The sequence below is a fragment of the Lagenorhynchus albirostris genome, chromosome 16 (assembly GCF_949774975.1).
Source record: "Lagenorhynchus albirostris chromosome 16, mLagAlb1.1, whole genome shotgun sequence".
Lineage (NCBI taxonomy): Eukaryota > Metazoa > Chordata > Mammalia > Artiodactyla > Delphinidae > Lagenorhynchus > Lagenorhynchus albirostris.
The window spans coordinates 54,025,060-54,052,819 of record NC_083110.1 but is presented as its reverse complement, the minus strand read 5'-3'; the positions used below and the strand labels follow the sequence as shown (position 1 = coordinate 54,052,819).

General features: G+C 54.4%; 1 protein-coding gene across 6 annotated transcripts; it reads left to right on the top strand.

The window, feature by feature from the left end:
• RRP12 (ribosomal RNA processing 12 homolog) lies at positions 1–27,760 on the top strand. 6 transcript variants are annotated; one of them, XM_060125531.1, is made up of 34 exons: positions 1–229; positions 772–1,004; positions 2,530–2,613; positions 3,721–3,797; positions 4,306–4,411; positions 4,615–4,731; positions 5,809–5,947; positions 6,036–6,163; positions 7,116–7,214; positions 7,855–7,946; positions 8,510–8,621; positions 8,831–8,928; positions 10,142–10,256; positions 11,264–11,406; positions 11,624–11,745; positions 12,693–12,757; positions 12,845–13,007; positions 13,437–13,591; positions 13,860–13,927; positions 14,485–14,578; positions 15,430–15,588; positions 15,724–15,804; positions 16,022–16,127; positions 16,352–16,459; positions 16,977–17,134; positions 18,150–18,241; positions 18,416–18,574; positions 18,693–18,865; positions 19,100–19,228; positions 22,309–22,358; positions 24,595–24,664; positions 26,158–26,225; positions 26,537–26,619; positions 27,241–27,760. In XM_060125531.1, exons 1-34 carry the CDS (start codon positions 91–93, stop codon positions 27,341–27,343), a joined length of 3,888 nt encoding a protein of 1,295 aa, XP_059981514.1. In that variant the 5' UTR covers positions 1–90; the 3' UTR covers positions 27,344–27,760. The 6 variants fall into 6 exon arrangements, with proteins under 6 accessions (XP_059981514.1, XP_059981511.1, XP_059981512.1 ...); XM_060125528.1 differs by having other exon boundaries at positions 19,100–19,345; XM_060125529.1 differs by having other exon boundaries at positions 10,088–10,256.

Genomic DNA, 27,760 nt, shown 5'->3' with positions numbered 1-27,760 from the left:
GTGGAGCGGGCTGCGAACCCACGTGGGTCCTGCGTGTGCTTCTAGGTCCTTGGAACCCGGTCCTTTAAACTCACCCCCGGCTTAGTAGACATGGGTCGTTCGGGGAAGTTGCCCTCCGGGGTCTCGGCCAAGTTGAAACGCTGGAAGAAAGGCCACAGCAGCGACAGCAACCCGGCCATCTCCCGCCACCGCCAGGCCGCCCGCAGCCGCTTCTTCAGCCGGCCCTCAGGTAGCAGGGTCGCGACCCAAGCGCCGCCTGCGGGGGTGTTCTGGGTGGGCCTGGGTCTCAATGGATTTCAGCCTCTCTGCAGGCCGTGGGGCCCAAGCATCGGACCTTTCGTCTCCTAAAATGTCCGATCTGGAGCCTGTTGTGAAGGTCCACGCTTCCCATTTAAGAGATGCAGAAACTGACTCCACAGGAGGGAGATGACTTGGCTAGGGTACCACGAGTATCAGTCAGTACTCACGCCTGTAGTTAACCGTGGTGGCGCTTTACAAAGCGCTTTCACCCTCATCTCTTTCCCAGGCCCCCCACTGCAGCCCCCACCCGACTCCCACCGGCGAAACTTTTACCTGGAGGGTTCCCTTTCTGAATCTGATAAGTTCTAGGTGTACAGTGGACTGCTGAGGCAGACCGCGTTCAGAATTTAGCCTCTCTGGTTGGGGGCCTGGACTCCGCCTGTTTGTTTCCTAGGGGTAGTTCTTGTTCTCTTAGCCAAAAGGAGGTTCGGGTAAGAATTGGGGGCCTTACCCTTTGCCTCCGGTTCTCAGGAAAGAGCGACTTGACAGTTGATGCGGTAAAGTTGCATAATGAGCTGCAGTCAGGATCCCTGCGTCTGGGTAAAAGCGAAGCCCCTGAGACTGCCATGGAAGAGGAAGAGGTGGGACCAGCTCTCACCGAGAAGTCTTCGGGCACCTTCCTGAGCGGCCTCTCCGACTGCACAAACGTCACCTTCAGCAAAGTGCAGCGCTTCTGGGAGTCCAGCTCGGCTGCCCACAAGGAGGTAGGGGGGACTCTCAGGACAGCCGGAGGCTAGTGAGGCGAGGCCAGCTGACTGCTGTCCGGTGACAACAGGTGGAATCTCTGGATGATGTGTCACCCCTCCTACCCTTTGTGTCTGCTGCTTATTACCCCTCCTAGGGCAGGTTCCACTTTCTGCTTTTTCTAAGAACATCTTCCTGGCTCAAGTGTAAAGTCCCTCAGGGTATTTTCCTGACAGTTTTCAAATGTCCAAAACATTTTTTGCAAACATTTATCTCTTCAACTATACTTAACACAGGCCTTTTTATATATTGATAGAATGTTTTCAGGAAACATTTGTTGAGTAAATTAATACTGAATAACAGTGGTTAAAAAATGTTTTATCTAACAAGACCTAAATGTTATTTACCTTTTTTAGTTTATAAATTATATATACATATATTTTCATTGTTTAAATGAAAAAATGTCAAAACTATAAATGATAACAAAGTGAGGTGAGTAGAATAAAATATGAAAGTTGTTCTCCCAGCTTAACTCCTTTGTGGTAGTTACCGTTAACAGTAACAGTACTTTTCTAGACCAAAGCTGTCGAAAAGAGATGTAATGTGAGGCACATACATAATTTAAAATTTTCTAGTAGCTATGTTAAATAAAAGTAAAAAAGATGCAAGTGAAATTAACCTTAATTTTATATATCTCATTTAACCTGGTATACCCAAAATATTGTTGTTTCAACTTATAATCAATATTTTTAAAAGTGAGGTGTTTTTGCATTATTTTCATCGTACTAAGTCTTCAAAATCTAGTCTGACACCTCCATTTGGAGGCTAAATCTTCATTGGTAATACTTGATTTGTATTTAAAGTTCATAAAACTTACAGTTGCAAAAGTAGATTCATATACCCAAGTAGTTCTAAATCTGTTTCCCAATAACTGGATAAAGTATTTGTTTTTAAATATAAATAATTTACAAATTTTAAGATGCAGTTCCTCAGTCACACTAGCCACATCTCAAGTGCTCAGTGGCCTCTTGTCAAATTAGCGTTGTAGACTTTTTTACCCACATTTTGTTTAGGTTTACTGAAATGCCATTATATTTTATATATACTATTCTACAACTTTTTTCGCCACTGATCAGTGTTTCTGAGTTAATCTATGTAGTTGTTCACCATTATTTTCAATAGTTACATAGTGTTTGAATTTGTCATTATTATACAATGAGTACATTATTAATCCCTTGTTGATGGCTGCTTTATTGTTCCAATTGGTTGTGGCAGTGAACACTTGTGCTTGAATGTTTACACATTTGTGCAGGTATTTCCATATATAAGGGGTAGAGCCTTAGAGGTGAGTTTTGGGCAGATGTGTGAGTTTTCCTGTTGCTGGGCCCCGTGTGTGTTCCCCTGGCTCTGCTCTGGCTGCTGCTCATCTTGTCTGCTCTGGGCTTTATCAGGAGAATAATTTGTGAAGGAGAAGGAGAAGAGGCTACCCTGCAGTGGGGTTTGATCGGAAATAGATGTCATAGGTACCTTCTCCCCCATGTGCAGATCTGTGCTGTCTTGGCTGCTGTCACCGAGGTGATACGCTCCCAGGGTGGGAAGGAGACAGAGACTGAGTACTTTGCTGCCCTGGTGAGTGGGTGTGACTTGCAGGTGGGCGGGCTTTCGGAGTAGCATGTTATTCAGGCTATAAGGAGAAGGCAGGGGCCCCTGCATGTGGGGATAGAGAAGGACAACCTTAAACAGGTGAAAGTGCTTCAGTTATTCTCAGGTGGCTTGGTAAGCCTGGTGGGATTTGCTACATTATTCTTGTAAAACAAAATCCACTACTCTCGTTTATTTTTTTCTCCTAATCCATGAAACTGAGTTACACCCAGGGGATTCTCTAGTAAAATTGTTTTCAAAGTGTAGTCTGGGGGTTCCCAAGACCCTTTTGGGGGTTGGTTAAGTCAAAATTATTTCCATAATAATGCTAAACCATCATTTACCTTTTTCACTCCCATTCTCTCATGACCGTACCCTGGAGTTTTCCAGAAGTTACGTGATGTCTGATGACATTTTGACAGCTCATGGAATTGTGCTTGCATATTTGTGTGTTTTAAAAAATTCTCAGTTTTAATTTTTAATATGATAAATATCAATAGATATAACTTTTGTAAACCAAATCTCTTTGGGGAAATCCTCAATACTTTTTAAGGGTGTAAAAGTGTGAGAACCACTGCTGTGGAACAGGGGCCAGCAAACTATATAGCCCATGGGCATAATCTGACTCGTGGCCTGTTTTTGTATAGCCCTAGGACTGGGAATGGTTTTTACATTTTTACAAGATAGTTAAAATACACAAAGAAGAATACGCAGCAGAGACCATATGTGGCCTGCAAAGTCTAAAGTATTTATTATCCGGCTCTTCACAGAAAAAGCTTTCTAACCTCTGCTCTAGACTAATGAAGCAGATAGCACTATATGGTTTTCATAATGTGTCAGGCAGTGTTCTAAATGTCTGATATATATTAATTCAATTAAACCTCACAACAACTTATGATCCCTATTTTACAAATGAGGAAACTGAGTCACAGAAAAGTTAAGCTGCTAGTCCAAAGTTACAGTGGTGGAGCTGGGATTTGAACCTCTGACACCAGCGTTCTTGGTCATAACCGACCTGCTGGGCACACGGTGCCCGCATACCCCATTTGCCCAGCGTGACACATTTCCCATTCACACCCCATGGTCTGGCCTCAGATGACAACAATGGAAGCGGTGGAGTCCACGGAGTCTCTGGCCGCTGTTGCTTACCTGCTGAACCTCGTCCTGAAGCGGTGAGTCCTGGCTCCTTATAGGGGGAAGAAGGGAGTGGGGGTGGAAGGGAGGAAGAGGACCAGGGAATTATTAAAAGGAACAAAAAGATGCTAAGTATCAGGTGGCATTCTACTGGCTCAGGCTCCAGGGTGGCCTGGGATGTTACAGGACAGAGTGTGAGTGCTGGGGCCTGGGCAGGGGCAGCCCTGTGCAGCGAGTGGGGCAGGAGGGACAGGGTGGAGTGTTGAGCCACGATGTCTGGGCACCTGCAGCCAGGGGGCAGGTGGGGAGAGGACTTGGGGGAGTTTATAAGGGCCCATCTGGTGGGTAGTGGAGAGCGGGTTGTGGAGAAGGTGGGGCAGGCAGGGAGCTCAGGTGCCATGGAAACGCACTGAACTGGGTGTCAGAAAGGGTGGGCTCGCGGAGTGACTGGGCCAGCGCTGCCCCGCTCTGACCAGCTTCTCCTCCAGACCAGCTGCTCTCAGAGGCCCCTCTAGTCTTCTGACCTTCTTTCTTCTCTCCCTGTAGCGCGCCCAGCCCTGTGCTCATTAAGAAGTTCTCTGATACCTCCAAAGCCTTCATGGATATCATGTCAGCCCAGGCCAGCAGTGGCTCCACCTCTGCCCTCCGATGGGTCAGTGTTTGGGTCTCGGTGTCCCCCTGCCGTCTTCCAGAGCCCATCTGATTTGGCTACGGCTTGGACACTCCCTGGGAGGGGTATAGGCACCCTGTGGACCCTCAGAAAGCCCTTTGGCATTTTCTGGAGTTGGTGAGAAGCCGGGCTCTTTCCCACCTGGGTGAAGCAGGTGGAGCTGAGAGACTGCCTCTCCTCTGAAGGTCCTCTCCTGCCTGGCCACCCTTCTGCGGAAGCAGGACCTGGAGGCCTGGAGCTACCCCGTGACCCTGCAGGTGTACCATGGGCTGCTGAGCTTCACTGTGCACCCCAAGCCCAAGGTGAGGCCGTGGGGCACCAGGACGTGGGAGGGGGCAGCCACTCTAGCAACCGGGCTGGGCCTGGCCTGCTGAGTGGACTGGGGAGGTCGCCCTGAGCGCTGGGCTCTTGTCCAGAGGTTCTCCTCCTGCCTGAAGCCCTATCTGCTAGCTCCTCCTACAGGAGGGAGGGTCACAGTCAGGCCCATTTGAGTCTCTGCTGCCTCATTGGTCAGTGACGTGTTTAGTTACAGTGGCAGGAGAGTGGGCTGGAGGGGGGCTTTGAGTCACACAGACCTGAGCTGAATACTGGACTCACTGGTTGTGCTGTGACCTTGGGCAAGTTACTTAACCTCTCTGAGTCTTGGTTTCCAAGCTGTAAAATAGGGATGACAATAACAACTTGGCTGCAAGGTCACGGTGACACTCTGGTGCTCCCCACAGGCCTGCTGCAGGTCCTGGCTTGTAGTAGGTGCCCAGTAAGTTGTGCTTGGCCACTCTGCTTCCTCCTGAAATTTAGGGCCGGAAACGTGTAACAGTCGTAAGAGTCACTCCCTGTGCTAAGTGCTCTGATCCCAGGCAGGCTCATGCCTCCTTCCCTGTGTATCCCTCCAGTGGTTCCCTCACTTGCTTCAGGTCTCTGCTGAAACGTCATGTCACTGAAGTGACAATTTCCTGATCGCCATATAAAAAGTAACAGCCCCTGTTTTATTGTCTGCAAAGTACTTCTACCTTCTGGTGTACATTTCTTTATTTCCTACCTCCCAATGAGTTGTTGGTTCACTGCTGAACTGGTGGACACTGCATATTGCTGGACGATTGCATGAATGAAGGAATCCGTGTTGTAAAGGTGAAACACTGAAGCTCAGAGACTAAGTGGTCTGGTTTGCTCAAGGCCAGTTGGTGAGTTAGCAGAAGAGCAGGAATGGAAAGCGAGGTCTGTCTTACTCGGCAGCCCAGGAGTCCACACACACGCAGCCCCAGGCGTGTCCTTGGCCCTGTAGGAGGTGTGCGATCAATGCTCACTACTGGTGGTCATGAGAACCACACACACTGCTGGTTGAACACGACCCGGCTCTGTCCCCATTCCTTGCCCCTCAGATCCGGAAGGCTGCCCAGCATGGAGTGTGCTCCGTCCTCAAGGGCAGTGAATTCATGTTTGGTGAAAAGGCCCCTGCCCATCACCCTGCTGCCATGTCCACTGCCAAGTTCTGCATCCAGGAGATCGAGACGTCTGGAGGTGGGGAAGCACAGTTGAGAGTGGGCGGCGGGGGGCAGGGCCTGCTGCAGAGAGTGGGCTGGAGTCTCAGCTGCCCTCTGTCCACCAGGCTCCAAGGAGGCCACCACCACGCTGCACATGCTGACCCTGCTGAAGGACCTGCTGCCCTGCTTCCCGGACAGCCTGGTGAAGAGCTGCAGTGAGACTCTCCTCCGGGTCATGACTTTGAGCCACGTGGTAAGCTCGGGCCCCGGCGCGTGGGGACGCGCCGAGGAGGAGGGAGGGCAGAGCTTCAGACCCCAGGCCCGTGGTGCTGGCACTCGGGAAACTCACTGTTCAGGCCAAAAGCAGGGGCCAGGGTCTCCCGGCCCCCGCGCTGCTCTTAGCTACACCCAGGGACAACATCTCATCCCTGGTGTCGGATAGACTGGGCATCTTCTGTTGGGAGATGAGGTGAGGGAGAGGGTGGAACCATGGCAGGGCTGGTAAAGCATCAGTCCTCCCCCTACCTTGAGCTCTACCCCAGCCACAGACACGGTTATTTCTCTCTGTCTCTTTTTTTTTTTTTTGCATACTTAATAACGTCAGTATGACAACTTTAAAAATACATAAAAACGATCCCTTGCATTTGATATGCTAGCACAACTCTGTTAATCTCTATGTATTCTCTTATACTGTTTGTTCACATACGTATTTTAAAGCATTCATTATATAAATAACATGATCATTGTTTAAAAGGGAAAAAAAACATTCTGAAGTATATAAAGTAAAAAAATAGAAGTCTCTTTTTTCCTCCAAGTCTCATTTCCTAAGATAAATAGTACACAGACAACTTGCCGTATATCCTTTCAGACATTTTCTTTTTAGGTAAGCAAACACATAAAAACGTGAAAATACAGCTATAATTATAGTGTGCCAACGATTCGTAGCCTGCTTTTTTAGCCCATTATGTTAAAAAAACATTTTGTTCGCATTTCTCCGTTGTTCTTGTTTAAATCATTTTTTTTCCTGGTGGCTGCCAGGACTTACTGAAGCAGCAGTTCTCTGAGTGTCAGGTGTAGGAGGCATGTTTGAGGTTCAGGGGGCCCAAGTCCCCGCAAGCCCACCGGCTGGAGTGGGATATTGAGGAACGCAGGGCCACCGTGGGCTTTGCGGTGGGTTCCCCACTAAGCCTCCGTGTCCTCTCCAGCTGGTGACAGCCTGTGCCATGCAGGCCTTTCACAGCCTCTTCCATGCCAAGCCAAGCCCGGGTACCCTGCCAGCAGAGCTCAACGCCCAGATCATCACGGTGAGGCCTGATGAGGGGACGGGGACATGGCTGTGCTGGGGGGCGGCCCTGTTACTTGTCTGCAGAGCGAGGTTGGATGGGCCGGGTTGGGCCGCCCCTGTGTAGGAGTCAGATGGACGGGCAGCCAGGAGACTGGCCACCAAAGCCACATCAGTGTCCACGGGAGCTGGGGGCCCTGACTCTTGACTTTGTGGTAGTTAACCTAAAAAACCATTCAGCATGGTCTCATGGTATTAACAGGTACCTTGAGCAAAGGTTCTCAGTGTTAGGGATCTCTGGGTGGATTTGGGGAAGGGGGCACAAAGCCCCCCCAAATTGCAAAATGTGTGTATATGCTCACTTACATTTTTCCGGAGAAGGGTTCTGCCTTTTGTCAAGTTCACAAAGGGTTGTGTGACCCAAGTTATTCTTGACTGCTCCTAGAGACTTTTTTCCCATAGAAGCAGAAGCGGAAGGGCTTCATTGAGCAGGGAAAGGAAGGCCAACGGGGCTGTGAGTGCAAGGGGGCCCCGTGTGCAGGCCCTGGGACGGGACAGTCACGGGGACGTGCTGTTGCCTAGGGATGGGAAGGGGTCGTGTCATTGGGCTGCTGCTGAACACACTTGCTCAGTCACCTGCTTATTCCCTGTCCCGCCCCTAGGCCTTGTACGACTACGTTCCCAGCGAGAATGACTTACAACCCCTGCTGGCCTGGCTGAAGGTCATGGAGAAAGCCCACATCAACCTGGTTAGGTAGGGATGCGGTGGAGGGCGGTCCCTTGGCCTCCAGCCAGGCCCCCTGCACTGCAGTACCGATGGGAGGGACATGAGCCGGAAGCCGGAGGGGGTGCGGCTTTCTGGGGAGGTGTGGTTCTGCACTGAGTGTGTGCAGACCACCTCTTGTGTTCGTGAAGGCGGGGCCAGGTCGCACAGCTTGTGTTAGCCAGGGCTGCCGCCTTTCCTGCCAGAGCTCCGAGGAGCTGAGCAGCAAGGCGGCCGAGAGCACCTTCCCCACCAAGAGGTGGGGCCCGAGTGCCATCCTGATTCCTTTCACCCCCGCCGGCTGTGCAGCTGGTTTACTTCTCAGAGGATATCATCCCCTTTCTGCGGCTCCACCCTACTCCCCACCTGGGTTAATGGTCCCCTCCTCTGGGATCCTCAGTCCTGCGAACCCAGTTTCTGTTTTGTGTCTCTGTCATAACAGTCACTCTTTTTACGCGGGCCTCTCACTGTTGTGGCCTCTCCTGTTGCGGAGCACAGGCTCCGGACGCTCAGGCTCAGCGGCCAGACCCCACAGAAGCCTTTTGTGTTGACAGGCTGCATCGGGACCTGGGACTGGGCCACCTCCCTCGCTTGTTTGGAACTGCGACAACCTGCCTCCTCTCCCCCCACTCGCAGGTGGTGACAGCTGCCACCCAGTGCCTTCAGGTACCTCAGCCCCCAGCCCATCTTTAGCGAGGGAAGCAGAGAGCCTTAGAGCTCCCAGAGCTCACCCCAGGCCTCCAGCTGTGTCCCGGGGAGGAAGTTCTCAGGGTGGGGGTGAGCTTCCTAGAAGCTTTAGGAAGCAGTCACCTGGGAAGGCTGAGTGGCACTGGGGGGCTGTTTTGGGCCCAAACAGCTGTGGCCTCTTTTTGCAGGAGATCCTGAAGGAGTGTGTCGCTCCCCACATGGCTGACATCGGCTCCGTGACCTCCTCGGCCTCAGGCCCTGCCCAGTATGTTGCCAAGATGTTCAGGTGAGAACACAGCCTCTGCATGAGGAGGGAATAAGATGTGCCTGTAGAAAGTTCCTCGTGATGACAGGTACTCCTCTTGTCACTGTGGTGGGCCTTGCGCACACTGCCAGAGCAGCTGCTGTTGGTTTGAGCACTGGCCACACTCCAGGTGCCATAGTGTCATGCTCATGAGTGTGGACTTGGGGGCCCGTCATCTGGGGCTAGTTCCTCCACCTCTCAACACCTCAGGGTCCACATCAGTCTAATGGAGGTGTGGATTGAATGAGGTCATATATGTAAAGTTCTCAGAACAGTACCTGGTACGTAGTTAAGTTCCAATAAATACCAGAAATTACTGGTAGTCCTTACAGTTCTAGGAGATAGGTGCTGACCCCATTTTACAGACTGGGAAAGCTGAGGTCACTCAACTAGTAAGTGGCAGCCTGACCGCAGAATCCACTCTACTCATGTGCTGTGCTGCCCTCCATGCCTACAAGAGAAGCCATTCACAGACCGGCCTCGAACCACCCAGGCCCTTCCAGCCGCCAGTGAGGAGCTTCAGAGCACCAAGAGTCTAGGATCTTTGGTGTTTCCTCTGGGTCTGTCTGCTCAGCTCCAAGATGTGATGCTTTGGGTTCTGTTCCTTATGAGGACATAGGCCTGTTTCTTCTGGATACACCTGGAATGAAGTTTCTGGAAAACTGAGGAATAGAGCTGCTCCACCCCCAGCTCACCCCTTTCCCCACACTAACCCCTGTTGGCCATTCTTGCCTAGAGCCTCTGGGGCTCGACTTCAAGAGATGAGCTGACCACAGCGTGCCTGGGCTGGAAGGGGCTAGCAGCTGGCCGGGCTTCCCCACTGTTGTGGCTTTCCTCCCTCTGCCCAGTCCACCTGTACCTACCCCATCTTCCCACCTCTGGTCAGACCGAGAAAGCATGGGACAGTGACAACACGGGCTTTGGCGGCCCAGTTTGGCCACTAGAAGAGTGACACTGCTGGGCTACTTAGTCCCTCTGAGCCTCAGTTTCCCCATCTGAGGATGGAACAAATAACCTAGCTCACAGCTGTTTTTTGATGTGAGGATTATATAAATGAAACTCTTAGCACAGGGGGTACTTGGTAAACACTAGCTCTCCCCCTTGGCCTTTCCTGGGGCCTCACCTTTGCCATGGTCTGTAGTTCCTGGTGCCGGCCATGGACTTCCACGGCCCTGACTGCCCACTCCCTTGGCAGGGCAGTGGAGGAAGGCCTGACATACAGATTCCACGCATCATGGAGCTCCGTGCTGCAGCTGCTGTGTGTCTTCTTTGAGGCGTGTGGGAGACAGGCCCATCCCGTGATGAGGAAGGTGACTGGGGCAGCGGCTGGGCCGGGGCAGGAGGTGGCTGGGGCTGCTAGAGGGGCACGTGTCTCCGTTACCTCTGCGCTTTACTCCCCCACTGCCAGGGTCCACTGCAGGTGCCCAGTACTGTGTCCCCAGGAAGGCGACTGGGCCAACGTGGGAGGAACGAGAAGAGGGCTAAAACCACCCCTCCCCCCACCGCCTAATGCCTTCTCACTAGTCTTAGCTGGAGTTGATGGTTTTGAAACTCACAGGGAACCAGTGTGATTCTCCCTCACCCCTATCTATTATCTTTTAATTTTTAATTCTCTAAATTTTCTGTAACAGGTGAGCATAGTACTTTAAGCAGCCTTAGGTCCCGGGGAGGTTACCAAAGCCGAGACTAAACCATTTAAGGCTCAGGGATCACCCGGAGATCCTCCCCAGCTCCAGGAGCAGGTGGGAGCCTGAGGACAGGGCACAGACCCCTCACCAGCAGGCGGAGCAGCTCACGGCCTCGTGGGGCCTTCCCCAAGGGTAGGGCCTTCCTTGAGAGGCCTGGCCCGGGCCCCACTAGATTAGGTTGGCAACACCTGGCTCCTGTGAGAGGTTCTTGAGGAATGAGGCTCGCAGAGGGGCTCTGAGGGGCTGTAGTGAACCAGAGGGGGCAGCTCTGGTCTCGAGGGGCAGCTGCTCCGCAGTGCCTGCTAATTTATACTAATTGTACTGTGGGTCGGCGTTTCACACCTTCCCGGTTTTCAAGATAAACCGGATATCTACATTTGTATATGAAATCTCCTGATTTTTACACTTTACTAACAAATACAGAATTTCTTTTTAAATCCTGGGGCATTGAGGAAGGCTCAAACACATCCAAGAGTTGAATTTGGTCAATGGTGTGTGACCTCTGGCGAGAGCATAACCTGACCCCACGCCCCCGACCTCGTCCTCTTGGAGACTTTGGCCCAGCCTCAGCCACGGGTGCCTGTGCTGCAGGCCCGTCTTAATGTCTGACCCGCGTCTCTTTGCTCCAGTGCCTCCAGTCCCTGTGTGACCTGCGCCTCTCCCCCTACTCCCCCCACATGGCAGCTCTGGACCGCGCAGTGGGCGCTGCCGTGGCCAGCATGGGCCCCGAGGTGGTTTTAGAGGCTGTGCCTTTGGAAATTGATGGCTCTGAGTAAGTGCAGCCCTGCTTGGCTTCCATTCCAGCCCCAGGAGAGCCACGTGGCTTGTTCTCCGCTGGGAGGGTGTCCACACCCTCGGCTGACGTCTCCACGTGCCGTGCGGGTCAGTGGGGGCGGCCAGAGCAGGACCTGTCCTGTTCCTCGGCTCCATGGGGAGGCAGCTCCAGGCCGTCACCCCTTCCTCACCGCGCTTCCCCTCCCTCCTCCCAGAGAGACTCTGGATTTCCCTCGGAGCTGGCTGCTGCCTGTCATCCGAGACCACGTCCGGGAAACTCGACTTGGTTTCTTTACCGCTTACTTCCTGCCTCTGGCTACCACCCTGAAGAGGAAAGGTACGGGCCCACCACAGTCCTGGAGCCTCACTGGAAGGGTCGGGAAGGGCTCCTGGTCCAGCGCCCCAGCCTTAGGACGTTCGGCAGCCTCCCTGGGCCGAGCAGGTGGTCAGCCAGTGCTTGAGCGCCGTCATCAGCGGGGTCCGAGGCGTGGCCAGGCACCCCTGCCCTGAGGCAGGCAGACGGGCCTTTTCTCCCACCAGAGGAATAATTAGACAAGTACACACCGATTTATATATACAAAGATGTTCCAAGTAAAAGTCCTGACACAGCCCACACATCCCTCAGTGGGGCTCCAATGAAGTCAGTCATAATAAAGCCCCACCGTGGGACACAGAGTGCTCACTGTACAGAAGGAAAGAGACCGACAGGGGAATGGACGTGTTTAGTCCATGGTGAGCTGAGTAGATCAGATTGAAAGCTCAGCTCAGCCGCTCCACCGTTTGGTGACTTCGGGCAAGTTTATTCAACTCCCCTGGGTCTGCTCATCATCTGTAAAATGAGGGCGATAATTGCGATGGTGTGAGGATTAAATGCAATAATCACGTAAGTGCACATTACACAGGCTGCCATGTCGAAACTGCTTGATAAATGTTACCAGCTTTATTCTCAAGTAAAACCAGGTTTCAGAACAATATATTTATAAGACAATCCTTTTCACGTCTTTAAAAGTGTGCACGTGCTTGGAGAAATATAAGAAGGTCAGAAATGGGGAGGAAGATTTGCAGGGGAGATTGTGGGGAGATGTCGCTTTCTGTTTTACATAGGTCTTTTCATTTTTTTAGAACAAACGAGTGTTTGTTTAATAATAAGTGTTATGTTTCGTCTGTGGAGCAGGGGAATCGCCCATATTCCTGTCCTCATCATTGGGCTTTTGGTTTGGGTAAACATGAGGCCTGTCAGTCAGGAGTGTGCCCAGTGTCACACTGTGTCCTGTGTCACTCTAGCAATGGACCTGGCCCAGGCAGGCAGCACAGTGGAGTCCAAGATCTACGACACGCTCCAGTGGCAGGTAAGGGGTCAGCTGGGGGGTGTGAGGAGGACAGGTGGGCACAGGTTGCTGGTCGTCACTCTCCTCCATCATCCCCTCCCTCCCCAGATCTGGACCCTCCTGCCTGGGTTCTGCACGAGGCCCACAGATGTGGCCACCGCCTTCAAAGGGCTGGCGCGGACGCTGGGCACGGCCATCAGCGAGCGCCCAGACCTGAGGGTCACTGTGTGCCAGGCCCTGCGCACCCTCATCACCAAGGGCTGTGAGGCGGGTACGTGTGGACTCTGGGGTCGGGGCTGGTGGAAGATGGCTGTGATGGTGCGAGTCCCCTGACCCTGCCTGTCCAGCTCATTGCTTGAGCCACCGCTAATCCTTTTCAAGGACCTGAGTGTCCACTGGGGACCCGAGGAGTTAGTAGGATGCTGAAAACGGCCCCTTCTCTTTCTTTACTCTCAGTGTACTGACAGCTGCTGGGAGTTGTCCAGCCTTTACGTGGGGCTAGCACTTGGCTGGCCCCATAGACTGTGGTGGCCCCTCGTCCTCTGTGCTCTGGCTTCAGCCTCTCCTGTCCCAGAAAAGCCCCAAACCCATGACCCTGTCACAGGTCCCCCAAAAGAATGCCTCTGGGCTGCAACCACAATGGCCTTTGAGGCAGGGTCATCTCCTGGCCCTTTTGTGCAAACTTTGGTCCTCCTGCCAGAGGCCGACCGTGCTGAAGTGAGCCGCTTTGCGAAGAACTTTCTGCCGATCCTCTTCAACTTGTACGGGCAGCCCGTTGCAGCCGGAGACACCCCGGCCCCTCGCCGGGCCGTGCTGGAAACCATCAAAACTTACCTCACCATTACTGAGCCTCAGGTGACCTGGTAGAGGAGGGGGGGAGGAACAGTCTCCGGTGGGTGAGTGTTGGGTTGGGGTGTTGGAAAGGTCAAGACCCTACCCACCATGGCTCACTTGGCCCTCTGCCCCCAGAAGAACAGGGGACCATATGCCAGCAGTAGGCTGGGCTCGAGCCTCCTCAAAAGGGAGGAGAGGAGGGGGAAGAGACGAGGGTTCAAATCTGTGACCTGCTGCTGCTGTGTATTTTCTCTTGAACAACTCCCTCCTTATCCCTTTGGGCTGCCAGTTGGTGAATGGTTTCCTGGAAAAAGCCAGTGAGAAGGTGCTGGACCCTGCTAGCTCTGACTTCACCAGGTAAGTGCCCCACTTGAGCTGGGGCAGCCCAGGGAGCTAGAGAGTATGTCTAGCAGAAGCTCTGTGTATCTGTCTGGAATTATTTAGGAAAGTCTTGAGATATTGAATGTCCCAGCTCTACCCTGAGGCCTGACCAGTTCCTCCATCCTGGAGCACCATTGTAGTCTGCTAGGGAAGTGTGAGGACCCTGGAGACACGCTGCCCGGATTCAAATCCCAGCTCTGCCCCTTATAAGCTGTGACCTTGGTTGAGTTATTTATCTACTCTGCTCTGTGCCTTCATCTGTAAAATGGGCATGATGATAATGCCTGCAATAGAGTTGCTGTGAGGATTGAAGGGGTTAAGACATGTAAAGCGCCAGGAACAGTGCTGGTACCTTGAGTGCTGAGTTAGGTTACAGGCAGTGATTATTGTTCATGGGCTCCTTCGAGGCCCCTTGTCCTCCTCACCCTGACCTTTCCCACCTCCCCCGTACCCAGTAGACACGAGGACACTGATAGTGCATACCCTTCCCCAGCCTCCGCTAAGCTCCTCCTTGGTCTCCTGTCGCTGAGCAGATTGTCCGTCCTGGACCTGGTCGTGGCCTTGGCTCCCCACGCTGATGAAGCCGCCATCAGCAAGCTGTACTCCACCATCCGGCCCTACCTAGAGGTGAGCCGTGGAGGCCGGGAGCCCCACACGCCCACACCTGGGGGGGTGCGTGGGCCCTGTCTCCATGCCTTGCTGCTGCCCAGGATCGGGTTTTAATCTGCTTTCTCATGGCTGGCTGCCCTTTGTATCTGTCTAGCCCTGTACTCTATCATGTAGGTGCCAGAGTGACAGAAATGCACGGCATGCTTGGGCCTCACCTGCCAAGAGGCCTCTTGTAGAGCCGAGGCCTGACTCACTCACTAGGCCCATCACCGCCTGGCCTGATCTTCATCCTACCCAGCCTCATCCCCCTCTGAGCAAACCTGCCACTCCGGCCTCATTAGGCTGCTTTTAAGGGTTCCAGATATAACAGCCCCTTTGTGCCTTTGCACGTGCTGGGTCCCCTGCCTGACATGCTCGCCCCTGCATGCTGTGGCTAACCACCAGGCAAAAGTCAGGCCTGCGTGACCTTCTGAAAACTGTCACCACTGCAACAGTATAATAAGCAGTTACCCAACAGCGTGAGAAGTGCTCTGGTGGAACGTGCAGGCAGACACACAAGTCCAGGGCAGAGTCACCTAACCTTGGGAGAGGTGTCCCGGCGGGGAGCGGAAGGGATGGAGGGCTGGGTAGGCTTCACTCCCCTCAGCGTCCCCTGCCTGGCCCAGAATCAGCCTCTCACTAACCTGTGTTCTCCCTGCCCTCCCATTGGATGTCACGAGCTCCAGAGGGCAGGGCCAGCTTCTCTGAGTCCCCCCCAGGGCCAGTCACAGCTCACGTGGCTGCTCTGTGCATGTTATTGGACCGGGTGAGGGTGGGGGGCTCCCCAGCCCCCTCTCTCACCCACCCCTGTCTACCATACGCCCTCCCAGAGCAAGGCCCATGGGGTACAGAAGAAGGCCTACCGCGTGCTGGAGGAGGTGTGCGCCAGCCCCCAGGGCCCTGGCGCCCGCTTCGTGCAGAGCCACCTGGACGACCTGAAGAAGACCCTTCTGGACTCGCTACGGAGCACCTCCTCGCCCGCCAAGAGGGTGCGGACTCCAGGGGCCCCGCTCTGCCCTAGGGGGGACGAGCAACACCAGGAGAGGACCAGCGTGGAGACGCTTAGCGACTTCAGGGGCAGAGGTGGCACTGAGGGTCCTGACTGTTGTCCCCCTGTCCCGCAGCCCCGTTTGAAGTGCCTCATACATATCGTGAGGAAGCTCTCCGCCGAGCACGAGGAGTTCATCAGCGCCCTCGTCCCGGAGGTGCGGGGTGTGGGAGGGGAGTGTGTTGTGATTTGGGGTTCCTTGGAATGGGGCTCCTGAAGGCCTACCAGGATCGGGGAGGGCAGTAGTGGGAGTGGGGGTGGGCTGGATTCACTGTCTGGGAGCGTGAGTGCCCTTACCCGTCCGCTCTGCCTCAGACTGCCAACCCTGGGGTGGCCGGCTTGGGGAGCCCGTGCTAACGGGGCTGTCTGGGCAGGTGATACTCTGCACCAAGGAGGTGTCGGTGGGAGCTCGGAAGAATGCTTTTGCGCTGCTGGTGGAGATGGGCCACGCCTTCCTTCGGTTTGGCCCAGACCCAGCAGGTGAGGCCCGGGTGGCATGGGGCTGGGGTGGGCGCTGTGCTCCCGGCCTGGGTGAGGAGGCACCCTGCACTCACCCATCAGAGAGAAAAGATAGAGGGAGCTGCCGGGCAGTGGCCCTGGGCGGGCTGCTCCTCTCTGGTGGGAGCCCCCCTTCCGGTTGGGCCCACGATGCAGCGCACACGGTGGGCTCTGCCCTGGGCAGCTCCTGCTCTCTGCCCTCCCAGAGGCCCTGCAGCGCTACCTCGTCCTGATCTACCCCGGTCTCGTGGGCTCTGTGACCATGGTCAGCTGCAGTATCCTGGCCCTGACCCACCTCCTTTTCGAGTTTAAAGGTAAACGCTATTTCCTTGAAGGCCTGGGAAGCCCTCGGGGTAGGAAAATGCCCAGGAGGTCAGGACAGGGTGGCTACCGAAACAGGGAAAGGTCCTGGGAGGGAGGACGAAGAGCTGGAACCAGGCCTGACCGCCTCCCGCCTCCTCTCCTGCCCAGCTCGGCTTTCCTCATCCCACAGCTGCCCGCATCCCGCTTTCAGAGTGGGTCGGAGGAGGTTAGGTCCCACGCCTAGATTTTCGTCCCGGTTCTGCCTCTTACCAGCCATGTGACACCTTGAACAAACTTAGGAACCTCCTGGAACCTTACTCTCTCATCTCTAAAATGGAGGAGAAAACCAGCACCTGTTCACAGGGTGTCTGAAGGACTAGAGGAGATGCTGGCAGAAAGTGACTAGACACGTGCCAGGCACTTGGAAGTGTCCCCCAGGTGTCAGCTCCCACTCTTGTGACGCGGCAGGGGTCTTAGGTCTGGGTGGGGTTCCAGGTGTCTCTGACAGTGGCCCTCTGGCCACCACAGGTTTGATGGGGGCCAGCACGATGGAGCAGCTGCTGGAGAATGTGTGCCTGCTCCTGGCCTCCCGTACCCGCGACGTAGTCAGATCAGCACTGGGCTTCATCAAGGTGTCAATGGTCGTCATGGACATGGCACACCTGGCCAAGCACGTGCAACTGGTGGTGAGTGTCCCCTTCCCCTCGGCCAGTGGCATAGTGGCCCGCGAGCTGCCAGCAGAGACCCAGTGAGCCTTGAGGCCAGCCAGCTTCAAACACTTTTCTGGCTACACGCTGTCTTGTGCAGCAGAAGGTAATGCAGGAGCCCTGGAAGAGACCAGTGGTGGAGGTAAAGGGCACAGCACCCAGGCTGCCACTTGTCACCCCCCGCAGCCCCTCCACAGCAGCAGGGGCTCTGCAGGGCAGGGGGCGGTGGGTAGGGCCACCCCTTGTTTTACGGATAGCAAACTGAGGCCAGAGATTTTCCCAGGTCACAGTGCTAGTGAGAACAGTCCTGGGAACAGAACTGCGACTCTGGGCTGTCCCTCGGAAGGGACCCAACCCTCCCTTTTTATTTTCCCTCTTGCACTGTGACCTTCTGGGTTTGAGAAGGCTTCTCTAGATGCCCCTGCTGGGCTGCAGAAGGGCCTGAAGAGCCCTCTGGTATTGGGTCCCTGGCCCCCTCCTGCTGGGCATAAGGCGTGCAGCAAGCTGGGACTGTCCTGTGAGCCCTCCGTCCACTGCACCCGCCACCTCAGTTTCCCACTTCCAGCTGGGTTGAATCGCATCAGGGCTCTAGGTCCCTCTTGCCTGTCATCTTTGCATCTGGCCTTGGGTTGGGTCAAAGCGAGAAGGGGCAGATGAGAGTCAGGATGCCTGCCCCTGCCTGCCAAACCCTGCCGCCTAACTGGGGCCAGCGATGGGGAGGACGGCCTGAGTGGTGACCTGTCCTGGAGTGACTAGGGTTTATACAAGCCTTCAAAGGATCGAGGGGGCCCTGCACCACCAGCCTCACTGAGGGACACTGCAGATGATACCTGCTGGCCACGTGTTTCTCACGAAGGCTGGAGTGCGGTCCAGCCAGAGATTCATGCAGGGCAGTAGGAGGGACTCGTGGAACCAGGAGAAACCCATGGTGTGGGGGGCAGACAGGGTGAGGGGGCGCATCTTCCCCCTGAAGCCCCGCTGCTCTGCCCCGCAGATGGGAGCCATCGGGAAGCTCTCGGACGACATGCGGCGGCACTTCCGCATGAAGCTTCGGAACCTGTTCACCAAGTTCATCCGCAAGTTCGGGTCTGTGCCCTGACTGGGAGGGAGTAGGGGAGGGGTCGAGGGGTTTCCAGTCCCACCAGAACCGCTGCCGAGAAGGGGCCAGGCTGGGGGGCTGGAAGGGCTCTGGCTGGACACCTCGCTCTGGATAGCGCTCTCTGGCCCGGGCACCTCACTGGCCCGTCTCTACGGCCTCAGGTTCGAGCTGGTGAGGAAGCTCCTACCAGAGGAGTACCAGAAAGTCCTGGTGAACATCCGGAAAGCAGAGGCCCGGGCCAGGAAACAGCGGGCCCTGAGCCAGGCCGCAGCGGAAGAGGAGGTGGAGGAGGAGGAGCCCTTCCGGGGCAAAGGCGACAGGTGAGACCCGTGGCGGGACGCTGGGGGCCGGGTCTCCCCTGGCCCGAAGCCTGCCCAGGCCGTGCCCAGCTGCCCTCCCTCTCCTGGAGCGCCCTGACTGGGGCTTGTCTGTCCTTAGCATCGAGGAGATTTTGGCTGACTCGGAGGACGAGGAGGACGAAGAGGAGGAGAGGAGTCGGGGCAAGGAGCAGCAGAGGCTGGCCCGCCAGAGGGGCCGCGCGTGGCTGAAGGAGGGTGGCGGGGATGAGCCCCTCAACTTCTTGGACCCCAAGGTGGCCCAGCGAGTCCTGGGTGAGTAAGAAGCGGCTGGCCCGTGGGCACAGGGGACAGGCTTGCCCTGGGCCAGCTTTAGGAGCGGAGTGGCCTCTGGGGAGGCCTGCGGGCACCCTGGCCTCCCACACATGCACATCACAGTGCCGCGGGCACTCATCCAAGTCACAGACCCAGACTCGTCGGTTCTGATGAGGGTGTGAGTGGGCTAGGACGGGCCTTCCACCTCCTCACCTCCCGACTCTGCCCCGCCAGCCACCCAGCCTGGGCCAGGTCGGGGCAGGAAGAAGGACCACGGCTTCAAGGTGAGCGCCGACGGCCGTCTGATCATCCGTGAGGAGGAGGATGGCGACGCCAAGATGGAGGAAGAGGAAGGCGCTAAAGGTGGGGCCACCTGCCCATTCAGGAGCTGCAGCTGGCCTGGGCCAGGGCTGCTCTCATTTGCTCATTCATCCACTCATTTATTTGTTCACTCAGCAACCATTCTGGGGGGAAACATAGGTAAAAACAGATATAAGGAGCTTGTATCGCGGGCAACTTTCTCAAATTTTTTGTTTCTCAAACTCTTTTGACCACATTGAGAAATCTTTTTATGGTGTAACCCAGCCATTTATACAGTACTTCCATAATTCAAACAAAACTTTCAAAAGGCAGTAGTACTTCCTCTTACCATCTGTGATACACTCTGTTAATCTCTCTTCTATTGTATTCTGTTCTGTTCTGGTTATTTGCTTGTCCTCCTCCTTTTTGAAAATGTTTGTGTTTTTTTATTCCAAGCGTAAACTTGGCTGAGGCCTGGAAGCTCATTTATTGGTGAAAAGAGCCAGACTCTCCCGAGTCATTGTCTCCTGTTGTCCAGGGGCTGCTCAGGTGTAACATCTCCAAGTCCCATTTCGTCTTTCCTGTTCCCTCTGCATTTATCTCTGTATTCACGTATCTCTGTACATATCACGTAAGATCACAAAAGCCTGGGTCTTCTAAATTTTATGTCTTCCTCTTTATTTTGGTTCTCACCGCCTGCTCACCGCAGCCACTCAACCAGTGCTGTCACTGCTGCCCCTGCAACCCGACTTACTGGTTTTGTGACTGTGGACAGTCATTTAACCTCTCTGTGCCTCAGTTTCCTCACTCCAAAGCGGGTATAATACCAATACCTACTTCAGAGGGTTGTAGTGAAGATGAAATGGTGACCTGAACAGCATATAGAGGTGCTGGGGATAAATGTGGTGACACTGTTTCCAGATCTGGCCTCGTCATTGTCCCCTTCTCACCCTCAGTGTATCCCGTCTCCTTGCTCCCTTCTTTTTTTTTTTTTTTTTTTTTGCGGTACGCGGGCCTCTCACCGTTGTGGCCTCTCCCCTTGCGGAGCACAAGCTCTGGACGCGCAGGCTCAGCGGCCATGGCTTATGGGCCCAGCCGCTCCGCGGCACGTGGGATCCTCCCGGACCCGGGCACGAACCCATGTCCCCCGCAGCGGCAGGCGGACTCTCAACCACTGCGCCACCAGGGAAGCCCTCCTTGCTCCCTTCTTGCGCATGGAACCCTGACGCTAAAAATGCCCACCCGCCCCCTGCCCCCTGCCCCCCACCGTCCCAGCCCCTCTCCACTCTTTCAGATCCAGTGCAAGTCCTTCTTTGTGACCTTTGCATGGGCCCTTGGCTTCAGCCGTGTTCCCTCAGAACTCCCGACAAGCCCAGGGACTGCCAGGCTTCCGTACTTAGTCACACGCTTCTTATGACGTTTGGTTGCTGATTGACTTCACTTCAGTTTGTCTTCCCTCCAGCTGATCAGTTTCAAAGTTCTTTTTTTTTTTTAAATATACTGGTAGCTTTTTTAAAAAAATGGTAAAATATGCGTAACATGTAATTTACTATCTTAACCATTTTTAAGTGTATGGTTCACCAGCGTGAAGTACATTCACATTGTTGTACCGCCTATCACCAGAGCTCTTCATCTTGCAAAACTGAAACTCTGTACGCATTAAACAGCAACTCCCCATTTCCCCCTCCTCCAGCCCCTGACAGCCACCATTCTGCTTTCTGTCTGTATGAATGTGAATTTGAATATGAGTCGAGGTTCTTCATGTAAGTGGAATCATTCAGTATTTGTGCTTTTGTGTCTGGTTTATTTCACTTAGCATAATGTTCTCAGGGTTTATCCGTGTTGTAGCTTGTGTCAGAATTTCCTTCCTTTTTAAGGCTTGCCTTATTCTGTTGTATATCTAGACCACATTTTGTTTGTCCATCATCCATCAGTGGACATTTGGGTTGCTTCCATTTTTTTTTGGTTTTTTTTCTTCCACTTTTTGACTATTGTGAATAGTGCTGCTATGAACATAAATATACAAATACGTCTTCAAGATCCTGCTTTTAGTTCGTTTGGGTATACGCCCAGAAGTGCAATTGCTGGATCATATGGTAGTTCTGTCTTTAATTTTTTGAGGAACTGCCCTACTGTTTTCCATGGTGGCTACACTATTTTACATTCCCACCAGCAGGACAGAAGGGTTTCAATTGCTCCACACCCTCTCCAACCCTTGCTGTTTTCTGTTTCATTGATAGTAGCCATCCTAATGTGTGTAAAGTGGTATTTCATGGTAGTTTTGTTTGCATTTCCCTAATGATTAGTGATGTTTAGTGTGTTTTCATGTTTGTTGTCTATCTTTTTGGAGAAATGTCTACTCAAGTCCTTTGCCCATTTTTGAATTGGTTTTTTTTTTTTAACATCTTTATTGGAGTATAATTGCTTTACATTGTTGTGTTAGCATCTGCTATATAACAAAGTGAATCAGCAATACGTATACATATGTCGCCATATCCCCTCCCTCTTGCATCTCAGGTGGTTTCTTTTTGTTGTTGAGTTATAGGAGTTCTTTATTTATTCTGGATATTAACTTTTTATCAGACATATGATTTGCGAATACTTTCTCCTATCCTGTAGGCTGCGTTTTCATCCTGTTGGTGTGTCCTTTGACATACACAAGTTTAACATTTTTAATGGACTCTAATCTATCTTTTGTTTATCTACCTTTTGTTGCCTATGCTTTCTGTTGGTTCATACTTCTTTATATCGCCACACAATGCCTAGCACAGATGCAGGGAAAGGTTTTTAAGCAGGGGAATAGGGCAGTCTTCCCAGCAAAGTGGAGTGTATGTGGGGCTGCGGGAATGCCTGGCTCTCCAGGAAACCTGGGGCTTTCTTAGAGTCTCAACAAAAGCTGTATTCACTTTAGAAGTCAGGTCACTGCTTCCTTGAGGGGCTGTCGTCCGTGGGGCCCAGGATGGGAAGGAGGAAGGGGCAGCATCTAGGGGTCTTATCTTCCACAGGATAGGTCTTCTGGGGCTGGAGTTGGCAGCCCTTGCACCCTGATGAGCCGGGAGGAGGCAGGTTGAAATTTGTGTGGGCTTTGGGAGGACAGGGGTGCTCCCTGCGTGTTCACAGGTCTCTCTTCTTATTGGCTCCAGGGGAGGATGAAGAGATGGCTGACCTGATGGAAGACGTGGGCATCAGGAGTGTAAGTAATTCCTGCTGCTGGAGGGCCGGGGCCCTTAGACCTAAACCTTGGGCCTCACAGCTTCTCGCCGTCTCCCCGCTCCCACACACTCACTTGCCCTGCTTCCTCACTGCTCAGTGGAGCCTCGGGGTGGCACACGGCAGGCAGCCCAGGGCATGCAATGTCACGGCTGACCCCTCTGTGGGGTGTGGAGAGAGCTTGGCTCCCTCTGAAGCACCCAGTGCCTCCTTCGGTGTTGGCTGTATTGTCCAGCTGAAGGAAGAAAGAGACGGTCCCTTGTCTCTCCACCGAGGGCATGTGCTGTGCAGGCAGCAGGGGCAACAGCCGGCCTGCATGTTGCCAGGGGCCGGCTCCACTTGGGGGAGGGGCACCCACCACTGAGGAGTGCCGAGGGCCCCATGTGTCACCTCACTAATCCTCCCAGGAGGTAGGGACTCTCTATCATCCGCAGCCTGCCCGAGGCCACAGGGGTTGTTAAAAGTGCATGTCTCCGGCCCCAGACTGAACTCAAATCCCAGCTTATATGTAAAATGTGTGGCACTTAGTCACACTAAGGAAGTGGTGGCTGTTCATCGTTGTCACCATCATCATTATTACATCTTTCCTGGAAATCTTTTTCTGGCTGAAGCCTGCCAGATTCCTTGAGCACATCCTCACAGGGGGCTTTGCAGTCCCTCTGCAGCCTACCCTTGTTCCTGGCCAGGGGAACTGACGGCGGCTGTGGAAGGATGGCCCCCAGGTCAGCAGAGCAGGGCTGGGGCACCTTGTCTCACGGCACCGAGAGGGTCCCAGGGTGGCCACGCTCCTGGTTGGCTCATGGCATCCATCACCTGCCATTGGGATCCCTGGGGGCTTTTTTTTTTTTTTTTTTGGTACGCGGGCCTCTCACTGTTGTGGCCTCTCCCGTTGCGGAGCACAGGCTCTGGACACGCAGGCTCAGCGGCCATGGCTCACGGGCCCAGCCGCTCCGCGGCATGTGGGATCTTCCCAGACCGGGGCACGAACCCGTGTCCTCTGCATCGGCAGGCAGGCTCTCAACCACTGCGCCACCAGGGAAGCCCTCCCTGGGGGCTTTTTTGCATAACAGTTGCTTAGTCTCACTCCTCTGCCCTCAGTCGTGGGAGCATAAAATGCCAGGGTGCAACTGACAGCTGCAGTTGCCAGTGGGCAGAACTGTTGCCAGGGGCCAGCTGAACCAAGAGCAAACTGAGCCGTCACCTCCATGATGCGGCCAAAACCACATTTCCAGCCCGTTTCTGTTTCTCCACGAGGAGCCCCTTCTGCTGGGTCTCAACTAACAAAACTGGATGTCCTGGTTCCCCAGACACACTTGTGTGTGCTGCAGCCTCCTTCCCTTTACCTGGCGCACCTTCTCTTCTATCTGGCCCCTAAGCCAGTGAATGCCCCTCAGGTGCCTTGGGTCCCTGGGGAGCTTTAGCCTCAGGAATCTGTAGTTGGAACAGGCTTCCCGGGCAGTGTGGGAGAGACACTGTGGGGCAGCCAGCCCTGCGAGCTCAGGTCTCCCCACACAACGGCCCTCCGCCTTGCCTGGTTGTCAGTTTCCGGGCTCAGATCTCCTGGTGGGCTGGGCTGCTGTCAGGCCCACCTCTCCCTCTTGGAGCTCCCAGCACGGTGCCTGGCGGGTAGCATTTGCCTCGTGCATACAACTCCGGAGACGGTAGCATTGTTGAGCGACTGTAATGACTGACTTGAGCAGGGGTCTCCCACCTGCCTGAGGGCCCCGGGAGCACAGGAAATGGGTCTTGTCCCCTGTATCCCCAGGGCCTGCACTTAGTCAGAGATCAGTGAGTCTGACTAATGGGGAGGGTGCAGTGGAGGTCATGTGAGACGAAGTACCGTTAAAGCTGTTCTCCCCAGAGAGGCTGAGGACCTCATCCCCGTTAGGAAGGCTGGGCTAAACTGAGGTCAAGGTGCCCAGACGGGCAGCTGTAGCCCTGTTGGGGGAGTTCAGCGTGGAGAGGCCTAGCAGTGGAGCAGCCGACATGAGCTCTGCAGTGAGGACCTGGGCTGGAAGCCGCGCCTCTGCTGCCGAGCAGTGTGGCCTTGCCTGGTTACTTGCCCTTTCTGAGCTTTTGTGTCCTCATCTGTACGGGGGATCGAGTGCTTGGCAGAGAACCTTTTCTATTAACGCAGGTTACAATTCTTTTTGCGGCTCCCATTAGTGAGTATCATCGTGTCCCCTTGTTTATGAACTTTGCTTGTTACCTCTTTCTAGAAAAAGCACCAGAAGCTCAAGCACAAAGAGGCTGACAGTGAGGAGCTGGAGGTGCCCCCTCAGTACCAAGGTGAGGCTTCCTCTCTCCTCTCTTGCAGCAGGTTCCCTGTCACCTGCACTAGGCAGGGTGTGTTGCAGGCAGGGCCAAGAGGTTGCATGGCCTGGTTGTACTCAGTTGGCACCAGCAAAGATTGGCTGATATGTCCCATAAGACTGGGCTGGGGACCAAGGGGGTCTGTGGGTGAGGGAGAGCCTGGGGGTTAGGAGATCTGTGCACAGAACCCCCAGCCCTTCTGGAGAGCCCCTGAGCCCCATCTCTTCCCCACCCACCCAGGCTTTCCTGAGACTTTTGCAGCCCACCCTTCTCCTGGGAGATGTCTGCCTCTCTTTTCTGGCTTTGAGTCAGGCCAGATTTGACCTATGTTGAGGGTGGCAGTTGGGAGGGCTGCCCAGGGAGTTCCCCTGTACAGTTGTTTCTGGGCTCCCAGGCTGTTCCTTTCCCCAGAGTAGCTGCTAGAGGTACCAAGGTGGCTGCCCAAAGCCAGGAGAAGCCTCTGTTGCCTCACCTTTGCCTCCTTTCCCCCAAGGCAGCCCCCGCAGGGCCCCTGCCCCCAGGCCCTCGAAGCAGAGCTCTTGCTCTGCATCTGGAGGTCCAGGGGCTCCTGCGGGAGGTCCCTGATGCCAGTAGCAGGTATGCTGTCAGAGCCCCACAGCATCCTCACCCAGCTGGAGTGCCTCAGGGCTCCTTCTCGTTCTGTGGCCCCCCAGGCCAGGGCCCAGCTCACCTCCTCTGCTCTGAGATGGTGTGGTGCAGAAGCAGTGGTACCACACGATGCAGCAGGAGGCCTGGGTTCAGGACTGCTTGGCCAGCTGCTCTTAGCTGTGTGACCTTGGCCTGGTCACGCTGCCTCTCTGACCTTCTAGTTTCTCACCTTTAAAGGAGATTCATCTGGGTCATCTAAGAGAGCCCTCCCTAGTCGGCACTATGTGATTCCATCCATGACTGTGTGGAAGTCCGGGCTGGAAATAACACTGGCCTTGGAAGCACTTCGATCTCTCGAAGCCGCAGTTTTCACGTCTGTACGATGGGATAAGAGCTGCCTTTCTAACTCACAGTTTTGGTGTGAAGCCTGAATGAGATCAAGCCTTAGTGCCTCGTTTTACAGATGAGCTTAAGAGGCTCCAGAAAGTTAAGAGCCTTGCCTACGGTTAGAGCTGGGAGTTGAACCCCAGTCTGTCTGGCTTCAAAGCCTATGTTCTTTTCCCCAGAACAAATGGAGCAGATTTAGTTTGGAGAGGGTGAGGTATTTTATGTTAGTCGAGGATATATGTGTTTCCAGAGGTCACTGGTAGGTCTCTGGATTCAGGTCAGTCTGAGGAGCTCAGTGGTCTAATTGTCAAGTTGCTGGACAGTCCCTTCTCGAGGAAGGTCTTTGTCCTTTGTTGGTAGGGGACAACCATTCGGTCCTGGCTGTGACTCATCTCCCCAGCAGCTCTCCGGGGAGAAGGCTGCCCGATTGCCCTGGCCTTGCCTGACTCATGGCCTCTGTGTTCCCCCTCTAGCGGGAGGCTCTGGCATCCATCGCCCTGTGGCCAAGAAGGCTACCCCCGGGGCCGAATACAAGGCCAAGGTAAGAGCTGCCGGTGGGGCAAGGACTCTCCTGGCAGAGTCTCTGGGGAAATGCGGGGCAGCTGTGACCATCACTGCCCTGGGGAGGCACCTTTGTGGAGCCAGCCTGAGGCCACACTGAGGGGTACACAAAGGTTTTGTTAGCACCTGAAGTCCAGACCTTGTTGGATGGCTGTCCAGGGCTGCAGAAGCTCTTTGGCACCACCTGAGGCAGAGAATGAAGGGAAGGGAGGATTCAGCCTGTCAGGTCAGGGGCAAGGGTGGAAAGAGAAGCCCACCCTCCTGGCTGACTCTGTTTCTCTGGGTGAGCAGAAAGCAAAGGGTGACATGAAGAAGAAAGGTCGGCTCGACCCCTACGCCTACATCCCCCTCAGTAAAACCAAGCTCAACCGCAGGTACGGCGTGTGCAGGGTCGGGGGTGAGGGCTGTGCTCGTTACACTCTCCACTCGATTGCTCAAGTCTCTTCTGGTTTTTTATTAATTAATTTTATTTATTTATTTTTGGCTGCGTTGGGTCTTTTGTTGCTGTGCATGGGCTTTCTCTAGTGTGGTGAGCGGGGGCTACTTTTCATTGCAGTGCGCGGGCTTCTCTTGTTGCGGAGCATGGGCTCTAGGCGCATGGGCTTCAGTAGTTGTGGCTCATGGGCTCTGGAGCGTAGGCTCAGTAGTTGTGGCGCACGGGCTTAGTTGCTCTGCAGCATGTGGGATCTTCCCGGTCCAGGGCTCGAACCCGTGTCGCCTGCATTGGCAGGCGGATTCTAACCACTGCGCCACCAGGGGTCCCGGTTTTTTATTCTTACTTTTTCGCATGCACCTTCAAGTATCCTTGACTTGAACTGCCCTTTTAAACATGATGGGTGTGGTCTGCACGGATCACGTGCCACCCACCACCTGGCAGCGCCCCTTCTCCCCTGTTCCTGCTGGTGCTGGGGTGGGGACACCACCCTTTGATGTTATGGGAAGGGGGGCTGCCTTTTCTCGACGAGACGTGACCCTTCTGATCCTTGTCCCTGCAGGAAGAAGGTGAAGCTGCAGGGACAGTTCAAAGGCCTGGTGAGAGCTGCCCAGCGGGGCTCCCAGGTGGGACACAAGCTCCGCAGAAAGGATCAACGGTCCTGAGCCCCGGGACCCCCTGGGCTGCTCTGTGGTCCAGCCTGAGGCCCCTTTTTAGCCCTCAAGCTGCCATGACGCCAGGTCCAGATGCAGCAGTCAGTGGGAGAGCCTGGACTCAGAATGACTTGTTGGAACCAGGACTGGTTCCCAGAGGTGCCCTGGATTTTGGAAGCTCCAAATGGGAGTCACCCTTTAGAGATGTCCCTGGGGCCTGGAGATGGGAATATGGCCTCAGTGCCTCTGGGTAGGCTAGCAAGAAGGCTGTGCTTTCCGTCCAGAGTGTTTGCAACAGAAGAGATGGTCTTCCTTTCCTCTGGCTGCCTGTCGCCATGTGGCACTCTGCCTGGCTGCAGTCTGGCTTTGTGAGATTTGCTATGATCAGACGTAGAATAAAGATGCAACACTATGTGTTGTACCTAGAAA

Coding starts and splice junctions, on each gene's coding strand:
- RRP12 (XM_060125527.1), top strand. CDS start 91: ATGGGTCGTTCGGGGAAGTTGCCCTCCGGGGTCTCGGCCAAGTTGAAA. Junction 18,575..18,692: donor TTCCGGGGCAAAGGCGACAG/GTGAGACCCGTG, acceptor GTCTGTCCTTAG/CATCGAGGAGATTTTGGCTG. Junction 24,665..26,157: donor GGTGCCCCCTCAGTACCAAG/GTGAGGCTTCCT, acceptor TTCCCCCTCTAG/CGGGAGGCTCTGGCATCCAT.